Source organism: Suricata suricatta, chromosome 2, assembly GCF_006229205.1.
Source record: "Suricata suricatta isolate VVHF042 chromosome 2, meerkat_22Aug2017_6uvM2_HiC, whole genome shotgun sequence".
Classification (NCBI taxonomy): Eukaryota; Metazoa; Chordata; class Mammalia; order Carnivora; family Herpestidae; genus Suricata; species Suricata suricatta.
The window spans coordinates 81,003,234-81,030,900 of NC_043701.1; the positions used below are offsets into that span (position 1 = coordinate 81,003,234).

The 27,667-nt window shown below is 40.1% G+C and overlaps 1 protein-coding gene across 1 annotated transcript in view; it reads left to right on the top strand.

The window, feature by feature from the left end:
• PPP1R9A (protein phosphatase 1 regulatory subunit 9A) overlaps window positions 1-27,667 on the top strand; it is a 314,086-nt gene that overhangs the window by 278,939 nt on the left and 7,480 nt on the right. The window contains exons 12-15 of the mRNA XM_029918866.1: window positions 2,985-3,142; window positions 3,653-3,947; window positions 15,947-16,034; window positions 16,127-16,210. Coding sequence (XP_029774726.1) covers window positions 2,985-3,142; window positions 3,653-3,947; window positions 15,947-16,034; window positions 16,127-16,210 — 625 coding nt within the window. The remainder of the gene's footprint in view (window positions 1-2,984; window positions 3,143-3,652; window positions 3,948-15,946; window positions 16,035-16,126; window positions 16,211-27,667) is intronic.

The window sequence follows — 27,667 nt, forward strand, 5'->3', positions numbered from 1 at the left end:
TCCACAGATTAACTGCGTGATGCAGTTACTAAACAAGTCAGTAGTCTTTGAACCATGGGTTTCTGATCTGGGAAAGAAGTCTGGGCCAGAATCCCTAAGTTTCTTTTGAGTTGTAATGTTCTCGTTCTTATATGACATGGTAGCCAAAGATAGCTTCTGTTACCCAGCCACAGAAGTCCTGTGCACATTTTCCTTCTATTCCCCACACCTCCTCTAACACTCTTAAGGGGGATGTTTCTCGTGGCGTCTTTAGTAGTTGTCCTCAGGACAGCTTCCCTTCCAGCTTTCCGCCGGCATTAAAGCTGGTGAGGTGAGAGTTCTTCACTCCATTCCGGTTTTTTTCTGGTTCTTTACTTCAGAAAAATTTGTGCTCAGCATGGAATATAAATGGCTGACTTGTAATTCATGAATCACTGCTATAAAGTGGCCCCAAGAACTTTGTCTTCAGGTCCTCAAAAATGAATGGGATGCAGGCGTTTGTTGGCCACTTGGCTGGTGGACGTAAGGCACTGCTTTTCCAGCTCGCGTCATCTTTAGCGGATGTGATTGCACACGTGTGCTCCGGTAGTCTGCCCCTAGTCAGTGCCGGCTGGTATTAGAGCAGATACTCGAGATTGCTGTTTGGGCGTGTCTGGTACCAGTAGCAGGCAAACTGCTGAGAAGCAATGGAGCCCAGGAGCTCCGGAATAAATTCTCTACACGCTAGACCCTGCTGCTAAGCAGTTTTCACGTTCCCTTACTTTCTTTGTTCAGTCCCTACCGATGGGGCAGTCGTGCAGTCCTGGATGGCGGGCGCTATGTCGGGTGCTCCCGGGCCAGGACTCTATTGCAGAGGGAGCCATTTTACAAAAGTAGAATGAGCTTCCTCCTTGGGTCTTCTTGTCACTAAGTAACCAAAGCTATTATTATTTAACCAACCAAATAAGAAACCATCTGAGACATAGTTTTTTCTTTAGCTTCCAACATGTCTTCCTCTTTATGCTATCTTAGACACGTATGTGGGAGATTCATAATATTCCTATGTAGCCAATTGAAGAAATTAATTTCCTAGGTTAGTCACATTTTAGGTGATTTTACAACCTGAAAGCATTGAACTTAAAAATCTTCTTCTAGTAACTTGTTCAACACTAACTGAATTTGGAGAGCACAGACTGGTAGGCTGGGAGACAAAAAAAACTAGAAAAATCTTGGCAGCTCATCAACTAGCCATGCAGAAGAGGGCAAGTTACTCCAGGTCTCTGAACTCCAGGAGAGGATAAAACAAACACCCTTAACGGCTCTGTCCGGTAGGGCTGTTGTGAGGAACACATGAGCTGGTGTGTGCGACCGCGCTTTGTGTCATAGAAGGTACAGTCCAAATATGAGATAAACTGGGAGACGTGCTAGTACGCCAGCATATCTAATTATATTATCGCTTTCATCTGGGTGGCGTTTCCATGTTTTATATGTAAACAAGAGCTTGTAAGGTTGATTATCTTCCAATTATCACAACTAATGAACTCTTAATCAGCAGCTGCAAGTTTAGGTTCTATTGAAAGGAATAAATTAAAGTGATCAAGGAGATTATTTTTTCTTCATTGACATGTAAACAATAAAGAGACTACTAATTAGAAAATATTTAGCTATCCTTTATGTATACCTGAATAGTCTGACTTTTCTGGATATTCACTTTTCTTTCAAATACAGGAAATGAATATTCAGAACCTTCTGTAAATATTGTCATTCAAGGGATGTATCTCCTAGGAAAAATAGGTTTAATATTATTTGTTAGAACCATATGCCAGAGGCTAGATTCCATATGTAAGAGAGGTACAACCTGAGAAGCTTCCTTGTTTGGGTCTCATACTTAGAACACACCTTCCTACCAGTACTGCGAAAGGGAATTTCCTTGGGTAGTGCGACTGTAAGAAACCGTGTTATTCTGTGAACATCAGTACACATTAATTTCCACAACTCAGTTATTTGCTTTATTTTTAATAATTTAAATCCAGAAGCACTTAATTATTCTTTTTTTTATTTTAATTTTTTTTTTTTGAGAGGCAGAGAGAGACAGTGCAAGCAGGACAGGGTCAGAGAGAGAGGGAAACATAGAATCTGAAGCAGGCTCCAGGCTCTGAGCTAGCTGTCAGCACAGAGCCCAAAGCGGGGCTTGAACCCACAGACCATGAGATCATGACCTGAGCCGAAGCCGGACACTTAACTGACTGAGCCACCCAGGCACCCCACTTAATTATTAATTCTGTGAACATTATGACTTCATTTAATGACTGCCACTCTAAAAAGATAAAATAGGATTGATGATCAAACTACATTATTTCTAAGGAGCAGTAACATTCCAGATAAATTCAACCACAGAAGAGTTTTTCCTCATCCACTGCCTACATAGAGTGATGGATGAGTGACATTTCCTCCTTCTCTTTAGAATGGTGACTTTGGGGGACACCTGGGTGGCTCAGTGGTTGAATATCCTACTTCAGCTCAGGTCATGCTCTCGTAGTTTGTGGGTTAGAGCCCCGCGTTGGGCTCTGTGATGACAGCCTATTTCAGATTCTGTCTCCCTCTCTCTCTGCCCCTCCCCTGCTTGTGCTGTGTGTGTGTGTCTCTCTCTCCTTCAAAAATAAATAAATGTTAAAAAAGAAAATTTAAAAAAAAAAGGATGGTGCCTTAATTGGACTCCAGGCAGCAAGATTAGAGGTAGCGAGACTTTGGCCCACAGAGGACCATGCTGGCTCTTTGGATGTTAGATTTTTTTGGCTGCCTTGGTCGTCTTTGGTGTTGGTTTCTTCCATTATGCTTTGTACATTTCTCCAAAATCTCCCTGATTGATTTCTCACCTGTGGACTATCAGGCCAGTAGGGTTGTCACCTATTTTTTGCCTGATATTACTGATTACCTTGAAATTTTGTTATCAGAGTCTGTGGTCTCCTTGTCAATCCTGTCCAAAGGTTCCTCTCACTGATTATTTTGCGATACTCTTTTCTTAGACTTGAATGAGGCAGTCCCTGAGACAGAGCGCCTGGATTCAAAAGCACTGAAGACCCGAGCCCAGCTCTCTGTGAAGAACAGACGCCAGAGGCCCTCCAGGACAAGACTCTATGACAGTGTCAGCTCCACGGATGGGGAAGACAGTCTGGAACGGAAGGTGAGCACCTTCGACCAATGTCAGACTTGCAGTCCTGAGCTGTATCCTTGCTCCTACAGCTTATTGAAGGTAATGCGTTTTCTGCAACCAGATTCTGTGCCCTAGATGGAAACAGCTGGAGTAGTTCACTGCTTTGCCTCCTAAATTCCTCCTCAACTTGTTACATTGTTGTAATTCAAATTCTGTCTGTACTCATTCAATGAACTAACGCAAGGGTATTACCCGTATTGTCATATTTTGTGAAGGTGCTTTTATATACAGCTGTTGGTTTTACCTAGTGAGAAATAACGAATATACAAGTAATCGTCGCTGTGTGTCGGAGGTGTCTGTGTTAGCCACAATGGTGGTGTGGTGAATTGTTGTAAACTATGCAGTCTCATCTGTAAACCAACAAACAAACATTGGTTTTCAAGGGATTTCCTAAAACAGTTTGGTCTGATTTCAAAGTAAGTATTCCATGGAGCTGATGTTCAGTGGCATAACCTCCTTTATAATCTCTTATACCAACAGCCTTCAAACAGTTTCTATAACCACACGCACATTACCAAATCACTTCTGCCCAAGGGTTTGAGAACTTCTCCAGAATCAGATTCTGGTGCTCCGTCCCTCACCCCAGCGGCCGGCAGTGTGCCCTTCTCGTCTGACCCCAGAGCTGAATTCCAAGGACTGCTGCACCCAGAGAAGGAGCCCCCCTCCTCCACGTGGGGAGACACTTCCCTCTCCTCTCCTTCAAAATCCGACCACGATACGGAAGAATCTCCTTGCCACCATCAAGCCGCCATCAAGAAAATGTCACAAGAAAAAGGTACTGTTGATATTTTTTGTTTTTGCTTTTGTTTTGTCTGACTTAACACCTTAATTTGTGCCATGTAAGAATGGCTTTTTTTACTCATAATCACACGTCCTTTGTCTTCTGACAGCTAATAATTAGTCTTGCTGCTGTGGGATAAGAGCACATGGCTCTCCTGTTTGTTTATTCATTTATTCTTCCTGCCCAGTTACCACTTTTATTTCTTCAGCTCTCCACAAGTCTACTACTGAAGGAAATTCTTCAGGAGGCCCACTAGAGATTTTGTAGAATAGCAGCCTGGAGTTTCAATAAACATTAACATACACTGGAAAAAAATATATACATATATAATATACGTATACATATATATACACATATACATATGTCCATATATATATGTGAAGATGAAAGCAATATAGGTTTTAAGCCATTAATTGGTATTTATTTAGAAGAACTATTTACAATGGTGATTTATGTTGCAAAAATTGTGACAGGAAAGCCATCATGGAGGGAGATTAATCAATTAAATTTTAAAATAAGCTCCTAGAATTAACACCAAAATTTCATAGTCACATCAATAGACTTTTGTCGTTTTAATTTATAGAAGTAATGAATTCTCATTAAACAAGTTAAATGAGGCAGAGATGTATAAAGAATAGGTTCATTTTTTTCATACCATGTCTGATGTGTGTCTTCACAGTAGCCAAGTAAATTTGGTTATATTATCTTTCACATCAGAAGTACACAGAAATATATACTATGTATACATATGTGTGTGTGTAGATACAAAAACAAAAGTGCTTTTTGATATGTTTGTGTTTTGTTTTGTATGCTTTTGTTGACAAAAATGAATCATGCAAGTCACATGACTCTGCGGTTTTGTTTAATGCATAATAGCATTTTTGGGATATCCGTCTAGCGCAACATAAACAAATTTAAATGACCAGGTGATTTTCTGTAGTGAGCCTAAAATATAACTCAGGCAACCATTTTAATATTGATGGACACTTAGGCTGTATACTAGAAGGTTTCTTTTTGTATATTTACTTCTCTGCTCACCACTGTAAAAATAGTTACAACAAGCATCCATATGTTCTTGGATACTGATGCTTTTGTTTCTGCAGAGCACATTTTCAAAAGTCAGAGTTATATTGTACTCAGAAAAATGTATAAATTAATAAATAAATTCTTTTATTATTAGAAATAAAGACTGATAATAAATAAAATATTCAAAATAATAGGAACAGAGCAACCAAAAAACAGAAAATAGAAAGGAGAAGGTAAAAGATATAAGCAGAATTTAATTTTTATTGAAATGAAAAGCCTATTCTTAACCCCCCTCTCCCCACAAAAATATAGTAAAAGTGTAAATTATTCCCGCTAAAAGTGAATAGCCCTTTGGAAGGACACATTAAAAAAAGCATATAGACAACCAAACAAAATAGCACTAGAAAAAAGAAAGGAGATACAGAGATTTAAAAAAAATATTTTTAAAAGATACTATGCAAACTCAGTACATTTAAAAATCTAGAGAGGGGCGCCTGAGTGGTTCAGTTAGTTAGGCGTCCAACTTTAGCTCAGGTGGTGATCTCATGGCTCGTGGTTCTGGCCCCGCATCGGGCTCTGTGCTGACGGGTGAGAGCCTGAAGCTGTTTAGGTTCAGCCTCTCCCTTGCTCTCTGCCCCACCCCCACCTCTCTCAAAAATAAAAAAACATTAAACATTTTTTAAAGAAAAATCTAGAGGACATGGAGTTACCTACAAAACTGGTATACTCCAGTTAGTCTAAGAAGAAAACGTGGATAAACTAATAGTCACAGAAATATGAAATGTGTTTTTACAAAAGTTTTCATTTAGAAAGTCACCAGACCCAGGTGGTTTTATAACTGAATTCTGCTTAACCTATAAAAAAAAAAGATAGGCTCTATTTTATGCTAGTTATTCCAGGTAGGGTGTTTCTCATTTATTTAAACAGCTAGAGTCCTAAAAACTGGTAAAGACTGTGTGGGAAAAGGAAATCATAAGCATGTAGATTCCGTTTAAATATGCTGATCAACTGAATGCAGGAGTACAAATTATTTATATTCCATAATCAGGTAGTGTAAGAATATTTAAACATTAGGAAATCTAACAATGTAAATCATCTTATCAACAAAGGAAAGGTAAAGTGTTATAATATTAATTGCAGTTGAGAAAATTTGATGTAATTCATCAGACATTTTCAGTAAAAAATTGTTAAAGTAAAAATGGAATTAGAAAAAATTTTCTAAATATGGTTGGTTACTTACCAGTGATCAACCACTAAATAGTGAATCTTAAATCATTTGCACAAAAATTAGGAATAAGACATGAATGCCAAGGATCATCACGATTTTCATGTCTGTTTTTGAGAATTTGCTAATTGCAGGAAGATAAGAACATCACATCAGTATAAAATTGAAACAGAAAAAGCAAAAGTATCTTTCCGTAAAGGCTACATGAATATTCATCTAGAAGATTACATGGCCGGATATAAAACAAGTATATAAACACAGTACCTTGATGTGTATAAGGTTGAAGTGTCTGCAACTTACTTGGAAGTACACGTGAATATTGACGGATGAATGGACTGACGGATGGCTAGAGGCTATACGGAGTAAATGGAAATTGGAGGATATAAGTGGTGGATATACATTTGTTCACCGTAAAAACTTTTTACCTTTTGAAACCAAGTGGCAGAAAGATATGTCATTTCTGTCTATACTGATCTAAAGATTTGATACAATGTTTTGTGTAACTTGATAAGCCGATCCTAAGTTTATAAGAAAGGAAAAAAGGCCAGAGTGCCTGAGACTCTTGAAGAAGAACGAAGTGGAAGATCCTGGCTTACCTGATACCTGCAATTATTAAAAAGCCACAGAATTAATTCTGCATATTATTTGTACAGAGGTTTATAAACAGATTGAAGAATAGAATAAAGACCATAGAAGCGTGTTACATACACACACACATTTAATGTAGAGGTGAACTCATTTTATGACAGCTGCAACAAAGGGTGGATCCGTGGAGAAAGAATAGAGTTTTTAGCAAGGTGTTCTGGGACAACTGTTACCCATATTTTTAAAAATTGTATCAGACCCTTCCCTCCCCGCGTCTCACGCCTTGCAAAACAAATCCATTCAAGGTGGGTTTAAGGTGGAAAATAAGTGGAAAATGCCAACTATAAAACTCTTAAAGAGATTTTTTGTAATGTTTATTTTTGAGAGAGAGAGCGCGCGCAGGGAGGGGCACAGAGAGAGGGAGATAAAGAATCCCAAAGAGGGTCTGCACTGCCAGCACTGGAGCCCACGAACCATGAGGTCATGACCTGAGCTGAGATCAAGTTTCGGACTCATGGCAACTGAACCATGCAGGTGCCCCAACTATAAAACTTTCTATAAAGCTGTATGGAATATTTTTGTGACTTCAGGGTAGGGAAAGATTTCTTAAAGAAGACATAAAGGGGGGAAAAAAAGAGAGAAAAGATTAATAACCAGATGACAGTAAAATTAGGAACTTACACAACAAAGAACCCCCCCAAACTGGAAAAGATATTTACTGCCTGTGTAACTAATGTAGAATTAGTATCCGGATTATATAAAGAGCTTGTATAAATCCCTAAGAAAGACAAACAACACAGGAGAAAATATATAATGTCCTGAACAGGCACTTCATAGAAAATGAAAACCAAAAGCCCAAAATATGTATGAAAGTTGTTCAGTGGTATTAGTAATCAGGAGGGTTTGAGATAAACCAAATAAGATACCACTTTATACCTACCAGATTGCCATAAATATTAAAGTCTGATATTACCAAATACTGGAAAATTGTAAAGCACTCAGAGACTAAATGGTGCTGGTGGGATGTAAATTGAGGCAAGCTCTCTGGAAACCAGTTGGCATTTCCCTAGTAAAGTTGAAAATAGGCCCGCCCTATGATCCCGCCAGCGTTTATATATCCTACACTTGCCTACTAAGAATCGCATATGAGAGCATTCAGAGCAGTTCCACTGTGTGATGACAAAACGTGAGAATACCTGAAAACTGGCAAGTACTGGAATGATCACTAGTAAGAAAAGTTAAATGAATTGTAGTATATTCACATGATGAATCTGTGCCCCAAGGAAAATTTGAATAAACCACGCTGAGACATAATAGCAGGGGTGAATCTCTGGTACAAGACATTGAGAGGATAAACCAAATTACAGAATACCTAAGATTTTATTTATATAATTCTAAAAAAATAAGTGAATTACTTAGAGATACAAACAAAATGTTGAGGTTATAAGTGGGAATGACAAAGTCAGTTACTTGGCAGGGAATGTCCAGGGACTGAAGGACATACTTCATAAGTATAAACTGTGGGGAGGGTAGGGGGCAGGGATAAATGAAATGCGTATTTTTTATTGGTTTTTCTTTATACTCTACAACTATCTTATAAATATTCTCGGTTATGGTATTCGATATGAATAACAAAAAAAAACCCATATGCAAAGTTAATTGAGAAACTTTAATACGCAGGTACCTTCAAAGAGTTTTTAAAAAGTCAAAAACAGGCAAAGGAAATAAACAGTTTGCTGAAGAGAAAATTCACATTGCTAATAGAGAAAGGTGATCAGAGAAGTGGTCATTTAAATACCCATCAGATTGCCAAAACTTTTCAAGAATTCCGCCGACCAGTGTCAGCAGTGGTGTGGGATACATGGCAGGTGTGACTGCACGTCCCCGCGTTTCTGAAAAGTGCACACCCATCTGTCTCTACCAAATCAAAAATTGTAATCTGTCTAAAAATACATTGTGAACTGAGAAATACATTTGATTTGGGAGCCTTGATCTGTTATAACTCTTGGAAAGCACCAGAGCTTTATTCATGCTATTTTCCCCTTGGTTTCCTTTCCTGAACCTATTGATTGCTAGAATTATCTTCCACAGGCTAGTCCTAAGCACAGCTTGTCTAGAAGTTTTGGGGTAAATATTGAGTACTTAGAAAGTAAAAAAAAAAAAAAAAAAAAATACCAGTAGAGGCAAAAGAAAATATGTCAATCCTGCTAATTCATCATCAAAGGCAGTTCTCAAGTTGGTGGAGGACTTGCATGGGGATTTTGGCCTACTTTCTAAAGAACTGAAGACTTCAAAAACTTTCGTTAATTAACCTAAACTGTGGATTATAATGGCGCTTCTATAGATACACACTTGTGGCAATATCATCTCTTTAGAAAAATATACATAGGCCTTAATTGGTCCATAAGAAGATACAAAACCAGACACAGATTTTGGAGCAATAGGTTAATACTTTGTGGTCTACTGTTTATCACACATAAGGAGCCGTCTGCAAGAAATTACATGATAGTCAGGGAGTGTGGATCACTCACACATGAAATATGACCCCCAAATTTTTTAAATGGCTAAATATTGTTTAGATTATTTCTCTTTTACTTCTAACTTATTATGATTCTTTGAAGTCAGCAGATGTCCTTTCAGATGGGAGGAGTAGAACATGGATTTAGATTGTGCTCCACAGTCCACGAGCAGGAATGCAGGATTACAGTGTGAGGATTCCGTCCTTTCCCGAATCCCTTGTCTGCTGTTCTCTCTTCCTTGGGATTAACTCTCAGCTGTACTCAACAGGAAACAAGATGGGAGGCAGGGAGCTTCTTCTCCAGAGGCCAAGTACTTGGGCTTTTCCCTTTCAGCCTTCCTGGGCTGATGGTGCTTCGGAGTAACGGGAAGAAGCAGCTCATTGAACTTTGATAAAGTAATAACTTTATAGTAAGTTACTAGTACAATAACCACTGTTAGATACTGTGAGCAGATAAAAGCGGTGCCTCACATTCTTTTTTTTCCCCTGATAAAAATCTCCAGCCTTCAGTGTTCATTGACATTAATCTGTTTGTTTATGTAATGTTAAACAAATAGCTATTGAGCAGCTACTCTGTGTCAGGCATTGTGCTAAAGGCTGCATATACAATAATTAACAAGATTCCATCTTTTCCCTCAAGGAGTTTGCAGACTAGAGATATAGATACAGATACAGATATAGATATAGATACATAGATACAGATCTTATTGTTGGTTTATGTTGTGACATATGCTGTCTCTGACACCCCACACTCACCACCCTCAGTAACTGGAGGCCCTGTTCTTTCCTGCCTTCCACTCTCAGGCTCTGTTATACCTGAAAAGATGTCAAAGAGACCGTCAGTCACCTGACTCTCAGCCTATTACCAGTTGGTACCTTGAAAGTCAAGGGTCTAGTTCTCAGGTTTCTATGTCCAGAAACTTAATGAAACATTCATGTTTAATCAAATTCAGAGTGACTGATTCTTGCTGTTCTAGCTTAGAAAACACTGGTTTCTAGACCAGAAAACTAATTTTCTGATTTACTTTGGGAGGTTCAGCTGACATAATAACCAACATTATTCATACGTTCTGTTCTCTCTCCCCTGGTTGGGAGGTTCATAAATCAGAAAGTTGCTCAGTGAGCATAAAATGAGAGTACAGTTAACTGGATGTGTGTACGGAACATGCTCGTTAGACGGGGCTGACTGATGAACGGCCTGCCTCACCGCGGCGCCACTGTCAACCGAAGCATTTTGGTGTCCCTCCCCACTTCCCGGGAAACGGAGCTCAGTACCTTTAAACTGTTATGACACTGTAGGGGCTGGGTCAGTGTGGATGATTAGGGTGGGAATCTACCTTCGTTGTCCTCAAAATCCAATTTGAGGAATAACATTCTGTAAAATTGCAAGTCCCTTGCAATATGAGACTAATCTATTTAGAGCTAGACTTAACAGAGGTCAGGTATGGTTAACCCAGTTTCTGTGTGTGTGTGTTCACATGTGAGGTTCTTGCAACTCATTGGCTCATCAGAAAATGAACTAGAATGAGGTTCAGCAAGACCTCAGGTCTACATTCTTGCCAAACTCCCTACTCCTGGGAAATTGTGTTCTTCTCCAAACCCAGATTAAATCTCACCTCCTTTAATGGACTCTTACTTAGTATACTCTCCCCATTTCCAGGCGCGGTGAGTTACTCACTTCTCTCTGATGCCACAGAAATTTTCACAGTTAACTTCTGCATCTATCACTTTGTGTGCGGTACGTGAGCTAGTTGTCAAGGATGAGGCAGTTTTCTCATTCAGCTTTTTCATCTTTGTGGTCTCAGCCCACAGCAAAGAGTGTGGCATATAATTGATGCTTCATAAGTTTCTTGAATAAATTAACAGGTATACCTCTCCAGGTGATCAGTGCAGGTTATCAGACCAAATCTGGTCTGTTTTTATAAATAAAGTCTCATTGGAACCCAGGCATACTCACTTAGCTATATTCTGTCTACTCTGATACTCCAGTTAGTGGAGCTGAGCATTTGTAACAGAGACTGTATAGCCCAAAATCTAAAATACTTGCCATCTGGCCCTTTACAGAAAAATCATACTGACCCCTGGTCTAGGCATTTATGTCCTTCTATTCATCATTGCTGGATAAACTTAGTCTCTGGTTGCCATATAGCTAGATTTTTTTAAAAGTGATGTGCCATTATTTTTGGTCTAGTAATTATTACTAGGTAATTACTGCAAGGTAATTATTAAGCTACAGCTATATTTCACAACAGTCTCAAGACCAAAAACATGCTAGTATTATTGAACAACTAATGGAAGTTGGGTTTTTTCCTAAATTGTGTCAACACCACATTCACAAATCATCATTTTGTTGTTGTATTTAAGGGACCTCAGTGGAAAATAAGGTATAAAGAGTCCCATATAACTATATAAATGATAAACATCTAACCCCACGTCAGCTAAAGCAAGAGGAAGTATAAAATTATCTCCAGAGATTTGTAAAACAAGTTATTTAACAGAAGAAGGCACAAAAACATTTTCCTCATGCTCATTCTCTGAATAGCCTGACAATAACATTTTGGTCTCTGAACTTCCATAGCAATGGGCTTTGGTTCAGATAAAGTGAAAAAGAGTTTACTATCAGTTTTCTACTTGTGACTTCTAGAGATTATTACTCGAAGTTTATATAGGGCTGTTAGCACATTGCCTGATACAAGAACATGCCTTTAAAAATGTTTGCTGAGTTGGGGCGCTGGGTGGCTCAGTAGGTTTGGTGTCCAACTCTTGCTTTCTGCTTAGGTCATGATCTCATGGTTCGTGGGGCTCCAACTGACCGGGTAGAGCCTGCTTGGGATTCTCTCTCTCTATCTGCCCCCCTCCAAAATAAATTAACTTAAAAAATATTGGCTGAATTAATGTTCTGGCAAGTAGAATCTGACTTTGCAAAACTTTTACAGTATTCATTTATTATTGATATAACACATTAGGCATTATAGTAGAAATAGTAAAATTTTATCATTGGTCAGAAGAGGGGCAAGGTTACATCTAGCTGAGATTGGTAAATAAGACTTGACAGCGTACAATTAGAGTGCCCATTGAAGGATGTGGGTGGGGTGAGGGGGAGAATGAGCAAGGCAGGCAGAGAAGGCAGGGAAGCGGCATTAGCAGAGACCGGCTCGCAGGAGACGGCTTGACAGAAATGGGACTGCCCCTGGCCGGCCCGAAGCAGTTTGTTTATGCAGTATAGATGATTGCAGCAAAACTGAACAGGAAGGATAAGTCATTAGCTCTAGAATTTAAATGCCTTAGATACCTTGCCATATTACTAGGCAACCACAGACGTTTGAACAGAGGGATAAAAAGAAAAAGACATCAGGTGTGGGGAAGATGAGTCAGGAGACCCTGGGAGGGATAACCCCTACAGAGGAGCAGCAGAGGCAGGAGAGAGAGCCCAGGCAAGAAGCCCTGGAGTGAGAGCTGTGCAGACACAGGGGAAGGAGGCGAGAAGGGCTAAGCTGATCAGAGGGTTTCTAGCCTCAGAATATGGTCCCGTCACCAATGGAAAATAAGGAGTCAGAAATATTATGAGGGGAAGACAATTAATTCTTTTTTTTTTTTTTAAAGAAGGTTGAGAGCTCAGGAGAGAAGCTAGGCTGGGGAGCAGATTTGGGAGTCCCCAGAGGAAGGGAGGAGGTAGTCAAAAATCTTTAGAATGCAGCATAAGACTAGAAAGGCCTCACTTAGCATGTAGCCACCAGGAGATCATTTACTGTCTTTAAAAATGAAGACCAGGTTGCCGAAGCTTAAAGTGGCCACACCCAACCTGCGGGCTCAGACATTCTGATTGCTCTTAAAGGTAGCATTGGAAAGATTTCAAAAAGCCTAATGGAAATTTTACATAAGGCTAAATAAATGGTCAAAAACAAGGTTTTTTTTTTTCCCTGCAATCCTACCAACCCAGGGTTGATTTTTATGTAGAATGAAAGTCCTAATATGCATTAAAGATGTATTTGATTGATTTAAAATAGGGAAATGCATTATTACTTAATCTTGCCTCTTCAGCCTGGTGAAAGCCTTCATTTAAGTGTTCCTTGGAACACAGTTTGGCAAATGTGTGAGATAATGATGTGAGGTTGCCTAGCAGCAGGCCCCGTAATGGGCAGAATCAGGCTTTTAGTCCCAAGATGCCCAAACAACTGCGACACTAATAGGTTACAGAGGGTTTCCATGGGCGTTGTCTCATCTGGTCCTCTCACCGCTCGTTAAAACATCTCCCCGCTATCTCTAATTCAGAAAATAATTAGGCAGCCTTCTTTTCAACATTGCACAGTTCTAGCCATTAAGAGTTGCCTTCGGATTGATCTGAAGGAATCTGGCACTTTTTTTTCCTTTGGCTTCCGTCAAGAAAATCGAAATCCTCCTTTTTTTAAAATGTTATCTCCATTAGCAAAATCACATCAGAAGGCATTTGTGCCATGACCATGGATTTCCTTTATGTGTGTATCTCACATCTGTGGCTATTTGATTCCCTCACCCAGGGTAATGATGCAAATATTCATAATAAATATTTGAGACTAGAGGGGATTTTGATATGGACACATCTCTGATTCTTCTCTTTCATTAAGTGCATTCCAAGGAATTATTGTAATCCAAGGATCATTAACTAAAAATATGAAGAGCTTGTTGCTAAAAATCTTAAAGAAAGTTTGCAAGCATCCTGTGCTTCTTAAAACATTTTTTTAATGCTTTTTATTTATTTTTGAGAGACAGAGAGAGACAGTGCGAGCAGAGGAAGGTCAGAGAGAGAGGGAGGTACATAATCTGAAGCAGGCTCCAGGCTCTGAGCTACCTGTCAGCACAGAGCCCAATGCCGGGCTCGAACCCACAAACCATGAGATCATGACCTGAGCTGAAACCAGACGCTTAACTGACTGAGCCATCTAGGCGCCTCCTGTGCTTCTTTAGAGCTTTGAACATAGACTCCTAAATAAGAACTGTGTGTGCACTTCATGTTTTGTGTGTGTGTGTGTTTAGAAATTCCTCCTGAAATACAATTATAAGCAATATCAATTAGCAAGGTTAATTAAACCCTTCTGAAGGAGCGCTATTCTCTCTACACTCCATGCCAGAAAATTGCTGGAGTATTTTTAATTTTACAAAGAGACAGAAACCAACAGACAATTAGGAAAGAGTAGTTTCACACACCAATATGCATCAAATTTAAAACACCCCTTGTTAATCATCTCAGATGAGTAGGTGTACTGAAACTTAACGCTGAACCACATCCTTTGTTAAATAGTCCCAGGTAGAGCCTTACAAATTTTCTACCATGTTCAAGAAGGAATAAGTGCCACCCGTGGAATCTAGCTCCTACATTTGACATTGAACGCTGTCTCCTCTGATTGGTTTTTGGCATCATTTTGAGTATTCCCATCCCCCAGCAGCTGCTGCCCTTGAGAGCCAGCAATAACTCGAAGAAGCAAAGATTGTTCAGCTCCAAACACTGAGGAAATTTTGGCATCTTTTACATCACAGGAGGCCAGCCAAGTTGTACTCCAACCCAGCTTCTAAGAGAAGTCTTTCAAAGATATGTTTTATAGCCGAACCCCAGCTTAAGAAGTCTCCCCAATGTTCTTTCTGCCCTCCTCAGTTCCAGAACTGGCCACAGGCCCTTAGCAAGAGAGAGACGAGAAGGAAAAGCTCTGACTCTCACTTTGTCCCTGAATCTCCCAGACTCTCAGACCTGAGTTTCTGTACTGGACTTGGGAGATATTGGGGACGTGGGCTGGGTTCCTGTCAGAAGGCACCAAAACCCAAAGGCAGGAAAAGCATGAAGGACAGAGCCTGGACATTTTTTCTTTTTAAGGCTTATTTATTTATTTTGAGAGTAGGGTGGGGGCTCGTGCACTCGTGTGTGTAAGGTGGCGAAGGATGGAGACAGAGACAGAGGGAGAGAGAGAATCCCAAGCAGGCTCTGCACTGTCAGCATGGAGCCCAGCGTGAGTCTCTGTCTCACGAACTGTGAGATCATGACCTGAGCCAAAATCAAGAGTCAGACACTTAACTGACTGAGCCACCCAGGCGCCCCCAGAGCCTGGACATTTGAAACAGTGTTGGAGCCAGAGAAGGAACAAAAGGAAAGTCATGTCAGTCCCTGCTTTGAATGTAAAGAATTATGGGTCCCTGGGTGGCTCAGTTGCTTAAGCATCCAGCTTGATTTCAGCTCAGGTCATGATCCTGAGGTTCACGAGTTCAAGCTCATGACACACATTGGGTTTTGTGCTTACAACATGGGGCCTGCTTGGGATTCTCTCTCCCTTTCTCTCTCTCTCAAAATAAATAAACTTTTAAAATGCAGAATTATTTGGTAGTGCTTATTCTTGCTTGCTTTGTTCATTCCAATATATTTGAAGCCAAAACTCTTTGTGATGAGTGTTGGGCCTCTGTCCAACAGGACCTCTCCTGGCTTAACTGAATGTTCCTCAACATAGCTGTGTTTCCTCTGGCTTAAAAAAAAAAAAAAAAAAAAAGGCATACATTATTCTCTTTTATGCTTTGGAATTGGGGTAAACTCTTGAGATTCAGAGATGCACTGACTTTTGACTCATAGCCTTAAAAAAGAATAATAATTGGTCTTTTTCACATGTGTGTATATCCTAGATGGTGCCAAAGATCTCAAATCACTAAGGGCGTCCAGTTCACTGGTGGTGCAAGGAGGAAAAATTAAGCGCAAGTTTGTGGATCTGGGGTAAGCCTTTCATGACCCAAACCCTCTGTGAAAGAAGGATTAGAAGAGAAAAATGTCAGCGTCCCCTTTCTGACTTTGTGCTGTCGTTATAGGGCACCTTTGCGAAGGAATTCCAACAAGGGCAAGAAATGGAAAGAAAAAGAAAAAGAAGCCAATAGGTTTTCTCCAGGTGGCAGGTACGGGCGGGTGATCCACTCTTTCTGGCCCCTCCCTTCGTGCCCCAGAATCACTGGTCAGTCAGCATCTGGGGGCGGAGGTGGCGCACCTAGAAGTGAGTTGAAAGAGAAGTTGCACCACCAGCTCATATTTGTCTTGTCCCAGTTCTAGCCTGCGCTGGCCTTGGGACTGTCTGCGGGCGTAAGTGAAGAATTACAGTCACGTGTGCAGCTTCAGTAAATGTTTATCTGACTACAGCAACGGTGTATCTCTGTGATATGTCAGCTGGGCACACTGCAGGTTTTTTGCTCCCCACAGTACTAGCCCTCTTTTTGTAAAGTCTGCAAAAGGGTAATTTTACTTTTAAGAACCTTGTTGGCTTTCAAGACTGTTCTGTCCACACGTGTGTAAGAAGGACCCTCGTCTCTTGCTGAACTTGGCTGCTTAACTGATTTTTTCGGGCCCTGCCAACTCTGCTTATTGTTCAATAAAGACTTCCCTGTAGAGAAGTGAGCTTTATACCACATCCTGTCACGTTTCCCACTTTTATTCTGAGGTCACATAATTTTAAGTTCAGATTTATATCAGAGACAAAAAAGCATGGAGCTTGACTGTCTGGGTTTGGATCAGAGCTCTCCCAGCTGTCACCTTTAAAATCTTGGACAAGTTATTTAACCCATTTGCCTCCACTTCCTCGTGTGAAGTAGGGTAGATAACAGTAGCTTCCTAATGACAGCAGTGGAAGGATTAAATGGGTTTTCATACAAAGTATTTAAAATGGTTCCTGGCACGTAGGTACTTAAAGTTAATAATAAAGATAACAATTGTCTTTAATTATTATTTGCAAGTTACAAAGCAGTTTTACACTTGTCACTTTATTTGATCCTTATAATAAGATGGGGAGGACGGATATTAAATAATACCATACTTTATTAAGAACTTCACCTCCATAGCACTTAATTGATCTGGCCACAATTATGCAACAGGGCTTGCGCTTCCTGTCAAGATGTCTTTCCAATATAACGTCTTTATGCACCTAATGATGTATAAATTTCTTTATGAAATTTGGGAACCATCTCATTAGTGTAGACTAAGGAAGAAAGAGAATGTAACAATAAAAAATCGTAAAATCATTTGGGGACCACTTACCCATTTTATTTGTTGTCATCTGCTGTTTCTTCTTCTTTTTTTTCTTTTTTCTGGCATACAGCCTGGTGAGAAATTGTACCTTCTGCCTGGGATTATAGGACAATAGGGTGAGGGATGAGAAGAGATAATTCCTAAGTTAATTATGTTAGTCTGTTGTTGTTTGGTTTTGTTTGTTTTGTTTTTTATGTTGTACACTGGAGAAAGAACAGAAAGCTCTGTTTGCACTGAGGACACTGGTCTCGAGAAAAATAAGTCGATGATACAACGCAAAAGCAGTTTAACTGTGCGGTTTCGGAGTGAGAAACCTGAAACAGTCTACTCTGTGCCTTAAAATTAAGACTAGAAAACTATCAAATGTACTCAGAAAAAAAACCAAAAAACAACAAATAATGAAATTGTTTCAGAGAGAGAGAGAGAGGTGCTCAGGTACGCCACTGGAGGACAAGCTGGGACACTTCTCTAATAACACTTCTGGTCCTTGGACTTCTGAGACAGTCACTAGCTGTCACCTCGAGGCTACCCCCTAACAGGGATGTAAGCGAGGCATCCAGCAGTGGGGAGAAGGCTTGACTCAGTTTCATCATAGTGGCCAGAGGGGTCACCCCCTTGCCCAGGGTCCAGGCGAAAAGCAAGGTGATTCTGTAGGTGAGCGCTCACCTTGCTCTGGGCGAACCACAGGGAGCCAGGGGTGCGCCCGCACTACTGCTAATGCTGGCTTTTGAACCAGCAGCCAGCCAGCTCTGTGTTTTTAAAATATGAACTCAGGAGTCTTTCTGCTTCAGTGGTCACAAGTATTTACACACATACCAATGCTACAAAATCGCTTTCAATTGGCATCATAAGTGTATAATTATCTGTAATTATAGTAAAGTTTGGACAGGACTGACAGGAATTCATAGAATTGAAATCCTGGAAGAACAAGGGAAGAAGAGGGACTTTTTCTGTGTCGCAAAAAATGACTTTTTGAGCTGTCACAGTAATTGGTTAACGCTAATCAAATCTAATGACAATCTGTGTTCTCCTGTAGAGATTGATGATGGGCCCAGAACCTTTTAAAACATATGGCAAGAAGCAGAGTTACTGCCCCGTAGGAGCTTAATGCAATTGAGTTGGTTCACAGGGCCCCTGCAGGTAGGTGGCTGATAAGCCCCAGGAGCTGCGGGGTCCCTTTCCAGCTGTGGAGGACTGGGAATAAACTCATCACCTCCATGCAGCATTCGCAGAAAAATGAGGGAATGATTCGTGGATTGAGTTAGTAACCTTATCTCTTAGGCTTTTCATTATTAGGCTGTAAAAATCTGATGAGGTCATTCAATCAGTTATAGCCTGAGGCTGTCAGACTCTAAACAGGCAAGACCTTGTGCTAAGTTCGCCCTTGATCTTAGTTTTTTCCTTCTTCAAGAGTTAAGAATGTATTGTATTGCTTGTGGAGACATTATGACTCAAATACATGAGCAACATGAAACAAATAGATAAGGTATAATTATAATAATGAGTAATGAATAGTTATAATAATGAATAAGCCCTACCAGAAATATGGCTTGGTTCTATCCTTTTCCCTTATGTCCTCAGTGAACACAGCTTTAGGGAGGCAGCAGAGCAGATAACAGAAGCAGGAAGCATGTAGTTGTCAGAGCTTCTTCACACCAGAGTAAAATAAAATAATCTCCTAATTCTAGCGTAAGTAGCCACTGATGGCAGCGGAGTGCCTGCTTTGGAGCTCTGTGGGAGAAGCTTTCAGTTGAGTTGCTGAATGGGAAGCCCTGTGAGCAGTCATGTGTATCTTAGAACTAGGCTAGATGGTAGTGTGTGGGTAATCAGCAGGGAAGGGAATTCACGAAGCGAATTTGCATTCGCCTTAAAAGTATGAACTGTGGAAAATCACAGTGCTAGAATCCAAGTGTTCATTCATCCTCACTTTGCAAAGCTCTGAATTTCTTGGACCTTCGTGTCCCACCAAAAATAATTAGATGATTTCAAACCCTGTGGTGTCTAACGTCCATCCATCACTATCTGTGCTGTCCAGTATGGTAGCCTCTAGTCAGATGTGGCCATTGAGCACTAGAAAATGTAGCTAGTCTACACTGAAATGTGTTGGAGGGGAAAGTGCATGCAGGATCTCAAAGTCTTAGTATGAAAAAACAGAATGTGAAATAGCTTACTAAAAATGCTGTAATACCTATTACATATTGAAATAATATTCTGAATATTTGGGGGTTAAATAAAATAATTTTTACCTCTTTCTTATGTAACTCCCAGAAAAGTATGATTTACATATGTAGTTCATATTATATTTCTTTTGGATAATGTTGATTTGTATGATCCTATGTAAAATGTCCTCTTTTTGAGTTCTAACCCATCATTTCATTGGGCTGTAAATTAGCATGTTTTCATGTTTGTTTTATTCTTTTGTATTTTTTAATTGAAGTATAATCAATAGTATCATATTAGGTTTAGGTACAGTGTAACGATTCAACCACAATTCTATACATTATTCAGTGCCCATCACAATATGTGTACTCCTTTTTGTCTATTCTTTTTTAAATCTATAACTGTTCCTCTGTGTTCTAAATATAATTTGTTTACACACAGAGGTACAAAAGATACCATAATATAATTTATTTTAAAGGCAAATTGGATAGGGAAAAAAAAGATAAAGCAAAAAGTAAAGTTGGTACTTAAACTGTAACTTCTTCAACAGTACCTTCATAGTAAATATAACAATGGCCTTCAGTAAAAGTCAAGAGCATGATGTCAGACTAAAAAGCCTGGATTCTGTCAGAGCTGCCACTTTACGTCTTGGGCAAGTTCTTTAGCCTGTCTGTGTCTGTTTCCTCATCTGTAAGACGGAAACGCTCGTACCACTTCAGGTCGTCAGGAAGATTGAGAAGTCACACTTAAGCACATTTTAAGTCCTTAATAAATGTAAACAGTTATCATTACCATTATTACTATTTAAAACAATTCTGATCAGAGGAATGTAAAACAAAGTATTCTCTATGTATTTTGCTGGCCGTCTTGTTCATCCATTGTTAATCTCAGTGAAAATGAGTGGACTGGGATTATAGCTCCAACAACCCTTCATAGATACTTCTCTCAAAGAACCTTTAGGTAAATCAAGGCATTACAGTGAGTTTGAGGTCATTCCTGTGACATATACCTGGAGGGCAGCTCGGCTCTGGTGCTGAGTGAGGCCACAGCCTCTGCCCCTGAGCTGGAGCAGAAACACGCTCTTTCAGAAGAGCGGAGGAGCAGGACGAGCAATTGTCCCTGAAGAGAACAGCACTTCGCCTCTGCCTACCAGAGACACCCCTAAGAGGAGCCAACATTTCTCATTTAAAAAAAAAAAAAGACTTTAAAGGTGCACATGAGTGGCTTGGTCAGTTAGGTGTCTGATTCTCGATTTCAGCTCAGGTAATGACCTCATGGTTCATGAGATCAAGCCCCTCAATTGGGGCTGTCAGCACAGGGCCTCGCTGGGATTCTCTCTCTCCCTCTCTCTCTCTGCCCCTCTGCTGCTCTCATACCTGCTTTCTCTGTCTTAAAACAAATAAACAAACATTTTTAAAATTTTATTTTAAAGAACAGGAAACAAAAATGCTATTGTAAGTGGCCAGAGGAGAATGTCCATTAGAGAATGGCAAAATAATTTGAGCCTGGCAAGCTGGGTTTTTTAAAGTAATTTTATTCCATTTATTTTTAAAGTTTATTCATTTATTGTTTCTGAGAGAGAGAGAGAGAGAGAGAGAGAAGTATGGGGGGGCAGAGAGAGAGAGGGAGACACAAAATTTAAGCAGACTTCCAGGTTCTGAGCTGTCAGCACAGAGCCCAACGTGGAGCTTGAACTCATGAACCGCAAGATCATGACCTGAGCCGAAATCAGATACAACATCTGAGTCATCCAGGCGCCCCAAGCTTGGCAAGTTTTAAAGCAAATGTTTAGGGGCGCCTGGGTGGCTCAGTCGGCTAAGCGTCAGGCCTCAGCTCAGGTCATGATCTCACGGTTCGTGGGTTTGAGCCCCACGTCAGGCTCTGTGCTGACAGCTAGCTCAGAATCCGGAGCCTGCTTCAGATTCTGTGTCTCCCTCTCTCTGCCCCTCTTTGCACTGTCTCTCTCTGTGTCTCAAAAAAAGAAATAAAAGACATTTAAAAAGTTTTTTTAAATAAAGCAAATGTTAAAAGCATGAATAATGGTGATGAAAACTCAGTAAAAGCTCCTACAAAGTGCTCAACTTTGACATTATAACTACTGCAGGTTCTCCACTTCACTTGATGTTTTGCATACCCAAAGGTTGCTTTATTCTTAAAAAGGGGATTATTTGAGATATAAATTAAAAGTAATCTATTAAAAGTCTCCAATTTATAAAACTTACCTTTTTTGGAGTTTCATTTCAGTTTACAAATCTTGTTGTTTTATTTATACACCTAGTAAAATTATAAAAAAAAAATCTCCCTATGGAGATCTCTGAATAATGTTAGCTTAGACTCAGTAGCACAGACTTGTTCCCCCCATAATCGCCTGTCCTGATTTTAGAAAACTGCATTTATAAATTTAATCTTTTCAGTTTCCTTTTTAAGTACTTTCCAGTGCTTGAAACTTGACAAACTTTTACATTCCTAATACGTCAATGCTTTTCCACTTGCCAAAACTCAAAAACCTAGTAGATTAAAATGATAAGATAGTGACTCTAAATATCCAGTGGTCTTTAACTTACATCTTAACCAATTAAACGTATTAAGACAGAATCAACAAACTTCTCTCTCAGATTTCTAATAATACAAATTTTCTTAAATCCTAAGCAATATATTTATTATTCCTAAATCTAACATTTTTTTGATAATATCAAAATTTTATTTACATAATCCTCTTGATGTTTCATTTTAAACCTTCCCAGGGCACCTGGGTGGCTCAGTTGGTTAAGCAGCCGACTTCAACTCAGGTCATGGTCTCACAGTTTATGAGTTCAAGCCCCATGTCGGGCTCTGTGCTGACTGCTTGGGGCCTGGAGCTTGCTTTGGATTCTGTCTCCCTCTGTCTCTGCCCCTCCCCTGCTCACATGCACACTCTCTCTCAAAAATAAATAAACATTAAAAAACATTTTTTTAAACCTTCCTAATACGGGAAGAACTCATTAAAGGAACAGTTTCTCCATCTCATATGAATGTAGAGGAGGAAAAGAAATACCTTTTTTCCTTCTACCCTCTTGGATTCTCTAGTTGGAGTCTTATAAATGAGATGGACAGATTAACAAGGGAAAAGCATAAAAATATATTTAATGTAAGTTTTGTCTGATTCAGGAATGCTTATAAGGAAATGACTCTTTGAAGCTTGAGCATTTTTTTTTGTTTGTTTATTTAATTTAGAAAGGCAGAGTGTGAGCAGGGGAGGGGCAGAGAGATTGGGAGACACAGAATCAGAAGCAGGCTCCAGGCTCTGAGCTGTCAGCACAGAACCCGACATGGGGCTCGAACCCACAGACTGCGAGATCATGACCTGAACTGAAGTCAGATGCTTAACTGACTGAGCCACCCAGGGGCCCCAAGTCTGAGCATTTTAATGCTAGGTTTGTTGAAGAGTGGAAAGTCTTGGGAAAATGTGATAGGACAAAAGGGTATGGACTAAAGGTAGGAAACGGTGGGGAGCTTAGCAAGGCCTGTTCATTCATTCATTCCTTCAGATTTCTCTAGGTGTTCTTCCATGTACAGAGATCAGGATGTTCCTTTCCTCCAGGGATAGGGAGGGCACCTCTCATGTAAGGGTCTTATCACCCGCTTCAGGGGCAGTGGGGGAGGTCGGAGTACCTGCCATTTCTCAGATTCCTTAACCTTAAAATATTTGCTATGCCAAGTGACCATATTCGGTGGTAGCATGTCCAGAAACCCCATCCCAAGTTAAGGCTTAACGCTGCAGTGACCATCTCAGACGGGCTATTGGTTATGGATCAGAGGTTTAGACCATAACTCAGGGTCTGGAAGCCGGATGTGCACAGGGTGGTACTGGCCTCAGCGACAGATGGACAGCTGTTAACTGTCAAGGTCACCAAGTGCCCTTCAGAAGGAGCTGGCTTTAAACCTTCCGTCTCCTTGGTGGATGTTAGAACTTGACAGAGTTACTTGATCTGATCTGAGTAAGTGGAAGTCTGCAGCCCTTCCTCTGATTGCCCCTAACTTTCTCGAATTAACTCCATAACTACCTGCTCAAAGTCTATATTCTGCTTATACTTTTTATGGTCTGCCGGTTCCTGAACTCCTAATTTATCTTGATGACATTCAATTCTATTCTGAATACTTCACGCACTTTGTATTTAATGTTAAAACAAACAAAAAATTACTGTAGAATATTTACCTGGGCAACTTAACTTTGGGGTGCTGACCCCAGGATGAACTGGTTTTAAGATGTATGTGATGGGGTTAGCTGCTCTGTAGACCATTTAAATGCCAGGAAACCGTTCCTCCCCTGCCACACACTGCACACACACCTCCCTGGCAGTTTAATATTACAAAGATTTAACTCGAAGCCATTCTTTTTCTCAGTTACTAACAACAAAGCAATCAGAGTTACATCCGTGACTTGTAATTGCATTTTGACCCAAAATAATAGTGAGACATTAGTGTACAAGTGAAAAAAGAAGATGAATTACAGAACACATACCTGTTTTGACCCTCTGAAAACTATTTTCAGATCCAGTAAGCGTTCATTTCTACCAATCTTGATTTATCAAGGGGATTATTAAGGATGTATATGAAGCTTCTGCTCCCTAGACCATAGTGAGCTCTCAGTGTCAAAAAAGTCAAAGGAGGGAGGGAGGAGAGAAAGGGAAGGAAGGAGAAAGAAGGGAAGGAAGAATTATATGTTATTCTTAACAGATTTCTCCACAAAGTGAAACAGACTCGGAGTGATCTATCATGGCATGACTGTTTTCAAACTCTCTCTGCTCCTTTGGTAGGCTCAAGAATTCAGATTGTCCAGAGAGAAACTGGTATTTATTTTAGAAAGCACGTCTGGTAAGCTGATGGATATGTAACTATAAAGTAATGGAGAGTTTGCTTTTTTAAGTGAGTAGACTAGCTCCAAGCAAACGGAAGCATACTAAACAGGATACTAGGAAACACACAGAGATTGCATCAGTTCAGGGGGTTTTGGAGTCAGGGCCACACAAAGAAATGAGGGGGACAAGATACAGCCCGGCAGGGGCACAGCCAGTCCTTTTGGAGACCCAGAAAATCCTCTTCAAAGGATGCCAGGACCTGGTGGTTTGCAGCTGTGAGGGCAGCAGTTTTCCCTTAGCGGTAGGCTTCCTTTGCTTTCTGCGTGACTGTTCTCCATTCCTTCCATCATCTCATATGGAAAGCTGGAGAAGAAAGCCTCTGAATGTCACCCGAAGCTGAGTGTCCATGATGTCATTCATCACACTCACAGTGGCCTCTGGACCCATCTTCAGTGCTGCATGCGCAAGTCTTCGTGGGATTATTAGTCTTGAATATATTCCTGGCAGTGAGACTCTTATGAGAGAGTTTAATTAGATATGGTCTTGGGATTTTGTTTAAAATGTTGCATGGTCAGAATTTGAACTGAAAGTCCTTTTCAAAAAAGGCATTAGAAAGACAGCAGGTAGGTAATAATATTCTTATTTCCCACCTATTAAAAAGAGAAGTGGCGAAGGGGGTGGTGGTCCCAAAAGCACTGTTACAAAGGCAGTTCACTGGGAGTTGGACAAGATGGCCATGCTGTCATTAATGATCGCCTGTTTATAAACTTTAAAACAATATACATATATTTAAGCCCTACTGTGCCTTTTGGAATTATGAGTGGAACGCTTTAAAAAAGACTTCCATGTTACTTTGATTAATTGATTCAGAAGTTCGTAACAAAAGGGGGAGATAATCTATAGGTCCAGTTATAAGAATGTGGGACTGCAGAAAAAAATATTTTTATGTTTCTGCACAGTTAGAGGTTTCTGAGAATTTTTACTGGACTCTGGGACCTAAGCTTCAAAGTCAAGCCTTAGAAACTAAATTATGACTAGATAGATAGTGGGAACCGCAGAAATTTACCTCACCAGAGGTAAATTTCCAAGGAGCAGGATGGGGAGAGGAATGAAACCCAGCCTGGTGGAGACATTCCCAGGGTTGTTTGGTCTTATCTCCCCCTAAGACAGTATATTACTTTCTGAAGGGTAAGAACCCAAGATCCTTCCCTAGTTGAATTTGTTTACATTAAGGAGATAAGATTTCTCTCCCTCTGCCAGAGGGGAGGTAAGAACAACACCACTGTCCCTCTCCTATATAAGCACCCAGATTGGCATTTTTTAGATTCCTTACCTGCAGTGTAGACCCCAAGTACAGGATGACAACTGGTTTTCATTATGTCCAACTAGAAAGAAGAAATCAGGGCATTCAGAACCAGTGCAGTAAGTTTATGTAAGTAAATAGTAACCTATTCTGCTCCAGAAACCTCCTCTTGGCATCCAGGATAATAAAAATAAATGTAGATATTATTAAAAACTCTAAGTGTCAGCTCAGACATGTGTTAAAATATAGATTCCAGGGGACCTCCTCCCTTCTTTTCTCCCACAGCCTAACTCAGGAAGTCTAGGTGCCCATGAATCTGTATTTGGCAGCTGCCGCAGATGATTCTTACCAGATTTGTTTGGAAAACACTGCACTTGTCCATGACCCAGGAATGAAAAGTGTTTCTTGCAGAATGCCAGCCTGCTTCTGCTAGAATGATGTCTCAAGTTCAATTATTGTACCCCCTCCACCCCATCTTTTAATAGTAAGTAGCTTTAGACTTCAATTTAGACTTTAGGATGAAATTGAAGGTTGATCAACATCTCTCATTGGGCTTTCTCTCTTATCCATATGTCCCTTTTCTTGTTATTGTAGTTGGTTTTTAAAGGAATTTACCATCATAATCCTCAGATATTCTGGAGTCTTTAAATGACCAACTGTGTTACTCACCCAAAAACTATGATCGCAATATTCTACCAAAACTCACTGACATCTCCTTTCTCTTTAATCATTATTTTTATCATCCCTTTACATTTTTTATATTGCTTTGCAGTTAACAAGATCCTTTTACATATATTGTCCCATTGGATTCTCACAGTAGTCTTTGGAAATAAACAGGGACTGTTAAGAGTGTTCTAGTAGTTATGTAAATTTGAAATGAGCATTGAGAAGACTGAAGTCCGCTCTACATGTGGGTCGGGAGTTGTCTGGCTGTGGTGCGGAGGCACTTTGAACTGAAAAAGGAATCTCTTTGTTGGAATAATATCAACAGCTAACGAATAATAGACATTATAGTAAATACCATTGGGACATATTGAGGGTTGACCTCTTCCAAGATGCACAGACACTACGGTGCATTTCTGCCTCAGCTCTTGGTAATTATTTTTCTCTAACCAAAAGATGAATATAAATATACAAGTACTTGTACTGATCAGGATATCAGTCTTCAAAGTGTGTTTCTCAAATGACTTTGAATCCTTTTAGTGTTAAATAAATAACCATAGACCTTTGTACTTTTACAGTTTCCCAAGCACTTTCACACATACTATCTCACGTAGTTCTTAATAACTACATAGGAAATACATAAAATATTCTCCTTTTACAGAGGAGGAAATAGAGGCTAAGAGAAAGCCCAAGGCCATGTACTCAAGAGGTGGTAGATCCTAGACCCCCAAGTAGGGTGTTAAGACTTGTGGCCCGGTCTCCTCCTAGAAAAAGGCACTCAGATTGTGGCGAAAAACCAATAAGGGGTGTGTTCTGCTTCAAGTATCATAAACCCTGAAATTTCTGAATTATTTAAATACGTAATTTTCCGAAGTCTCAGACTCTTGGCAGCATGAGTTCAGAGGAGGGAGGCCAGGAAAGAATGCTGGCTAAGAGCTAATGGTCCCAATGGTAAGGCACTGCTGCCTCCCCCAAATAAGGGGACTGCTGTGATAGTTAACCTCATAGCATTTTTAGAAAGATGGTGCCCCTCCCTGACTTTAGTTCATCCACATCCATTTATTAGGCAAATTTGATAAGAATTCACTATGGCAATAGCGGTATGAGAATGTTGACCATGGGGCACCAGGGTGGCTTTGTTGGTTAAGCATCCGACTCTTGGTTTCAGTTCAGGTCTTGATCTCCCAGTTTGGGAGTTCGAGCCCCACGTGGGGCTCTGTGCAACTTGAAAAAAAAAGAAGAAAGGAAACGTTGACCGTTGTTCTAGAATCTATTTCAATTCAAACAAGATAGCTACTAAGCTTAATGTCCTAGTAAAAAATTCAAAAATTTTCCTCTGTTGTGTAGAACAATTTCTCAAACTCTTTCTTCAA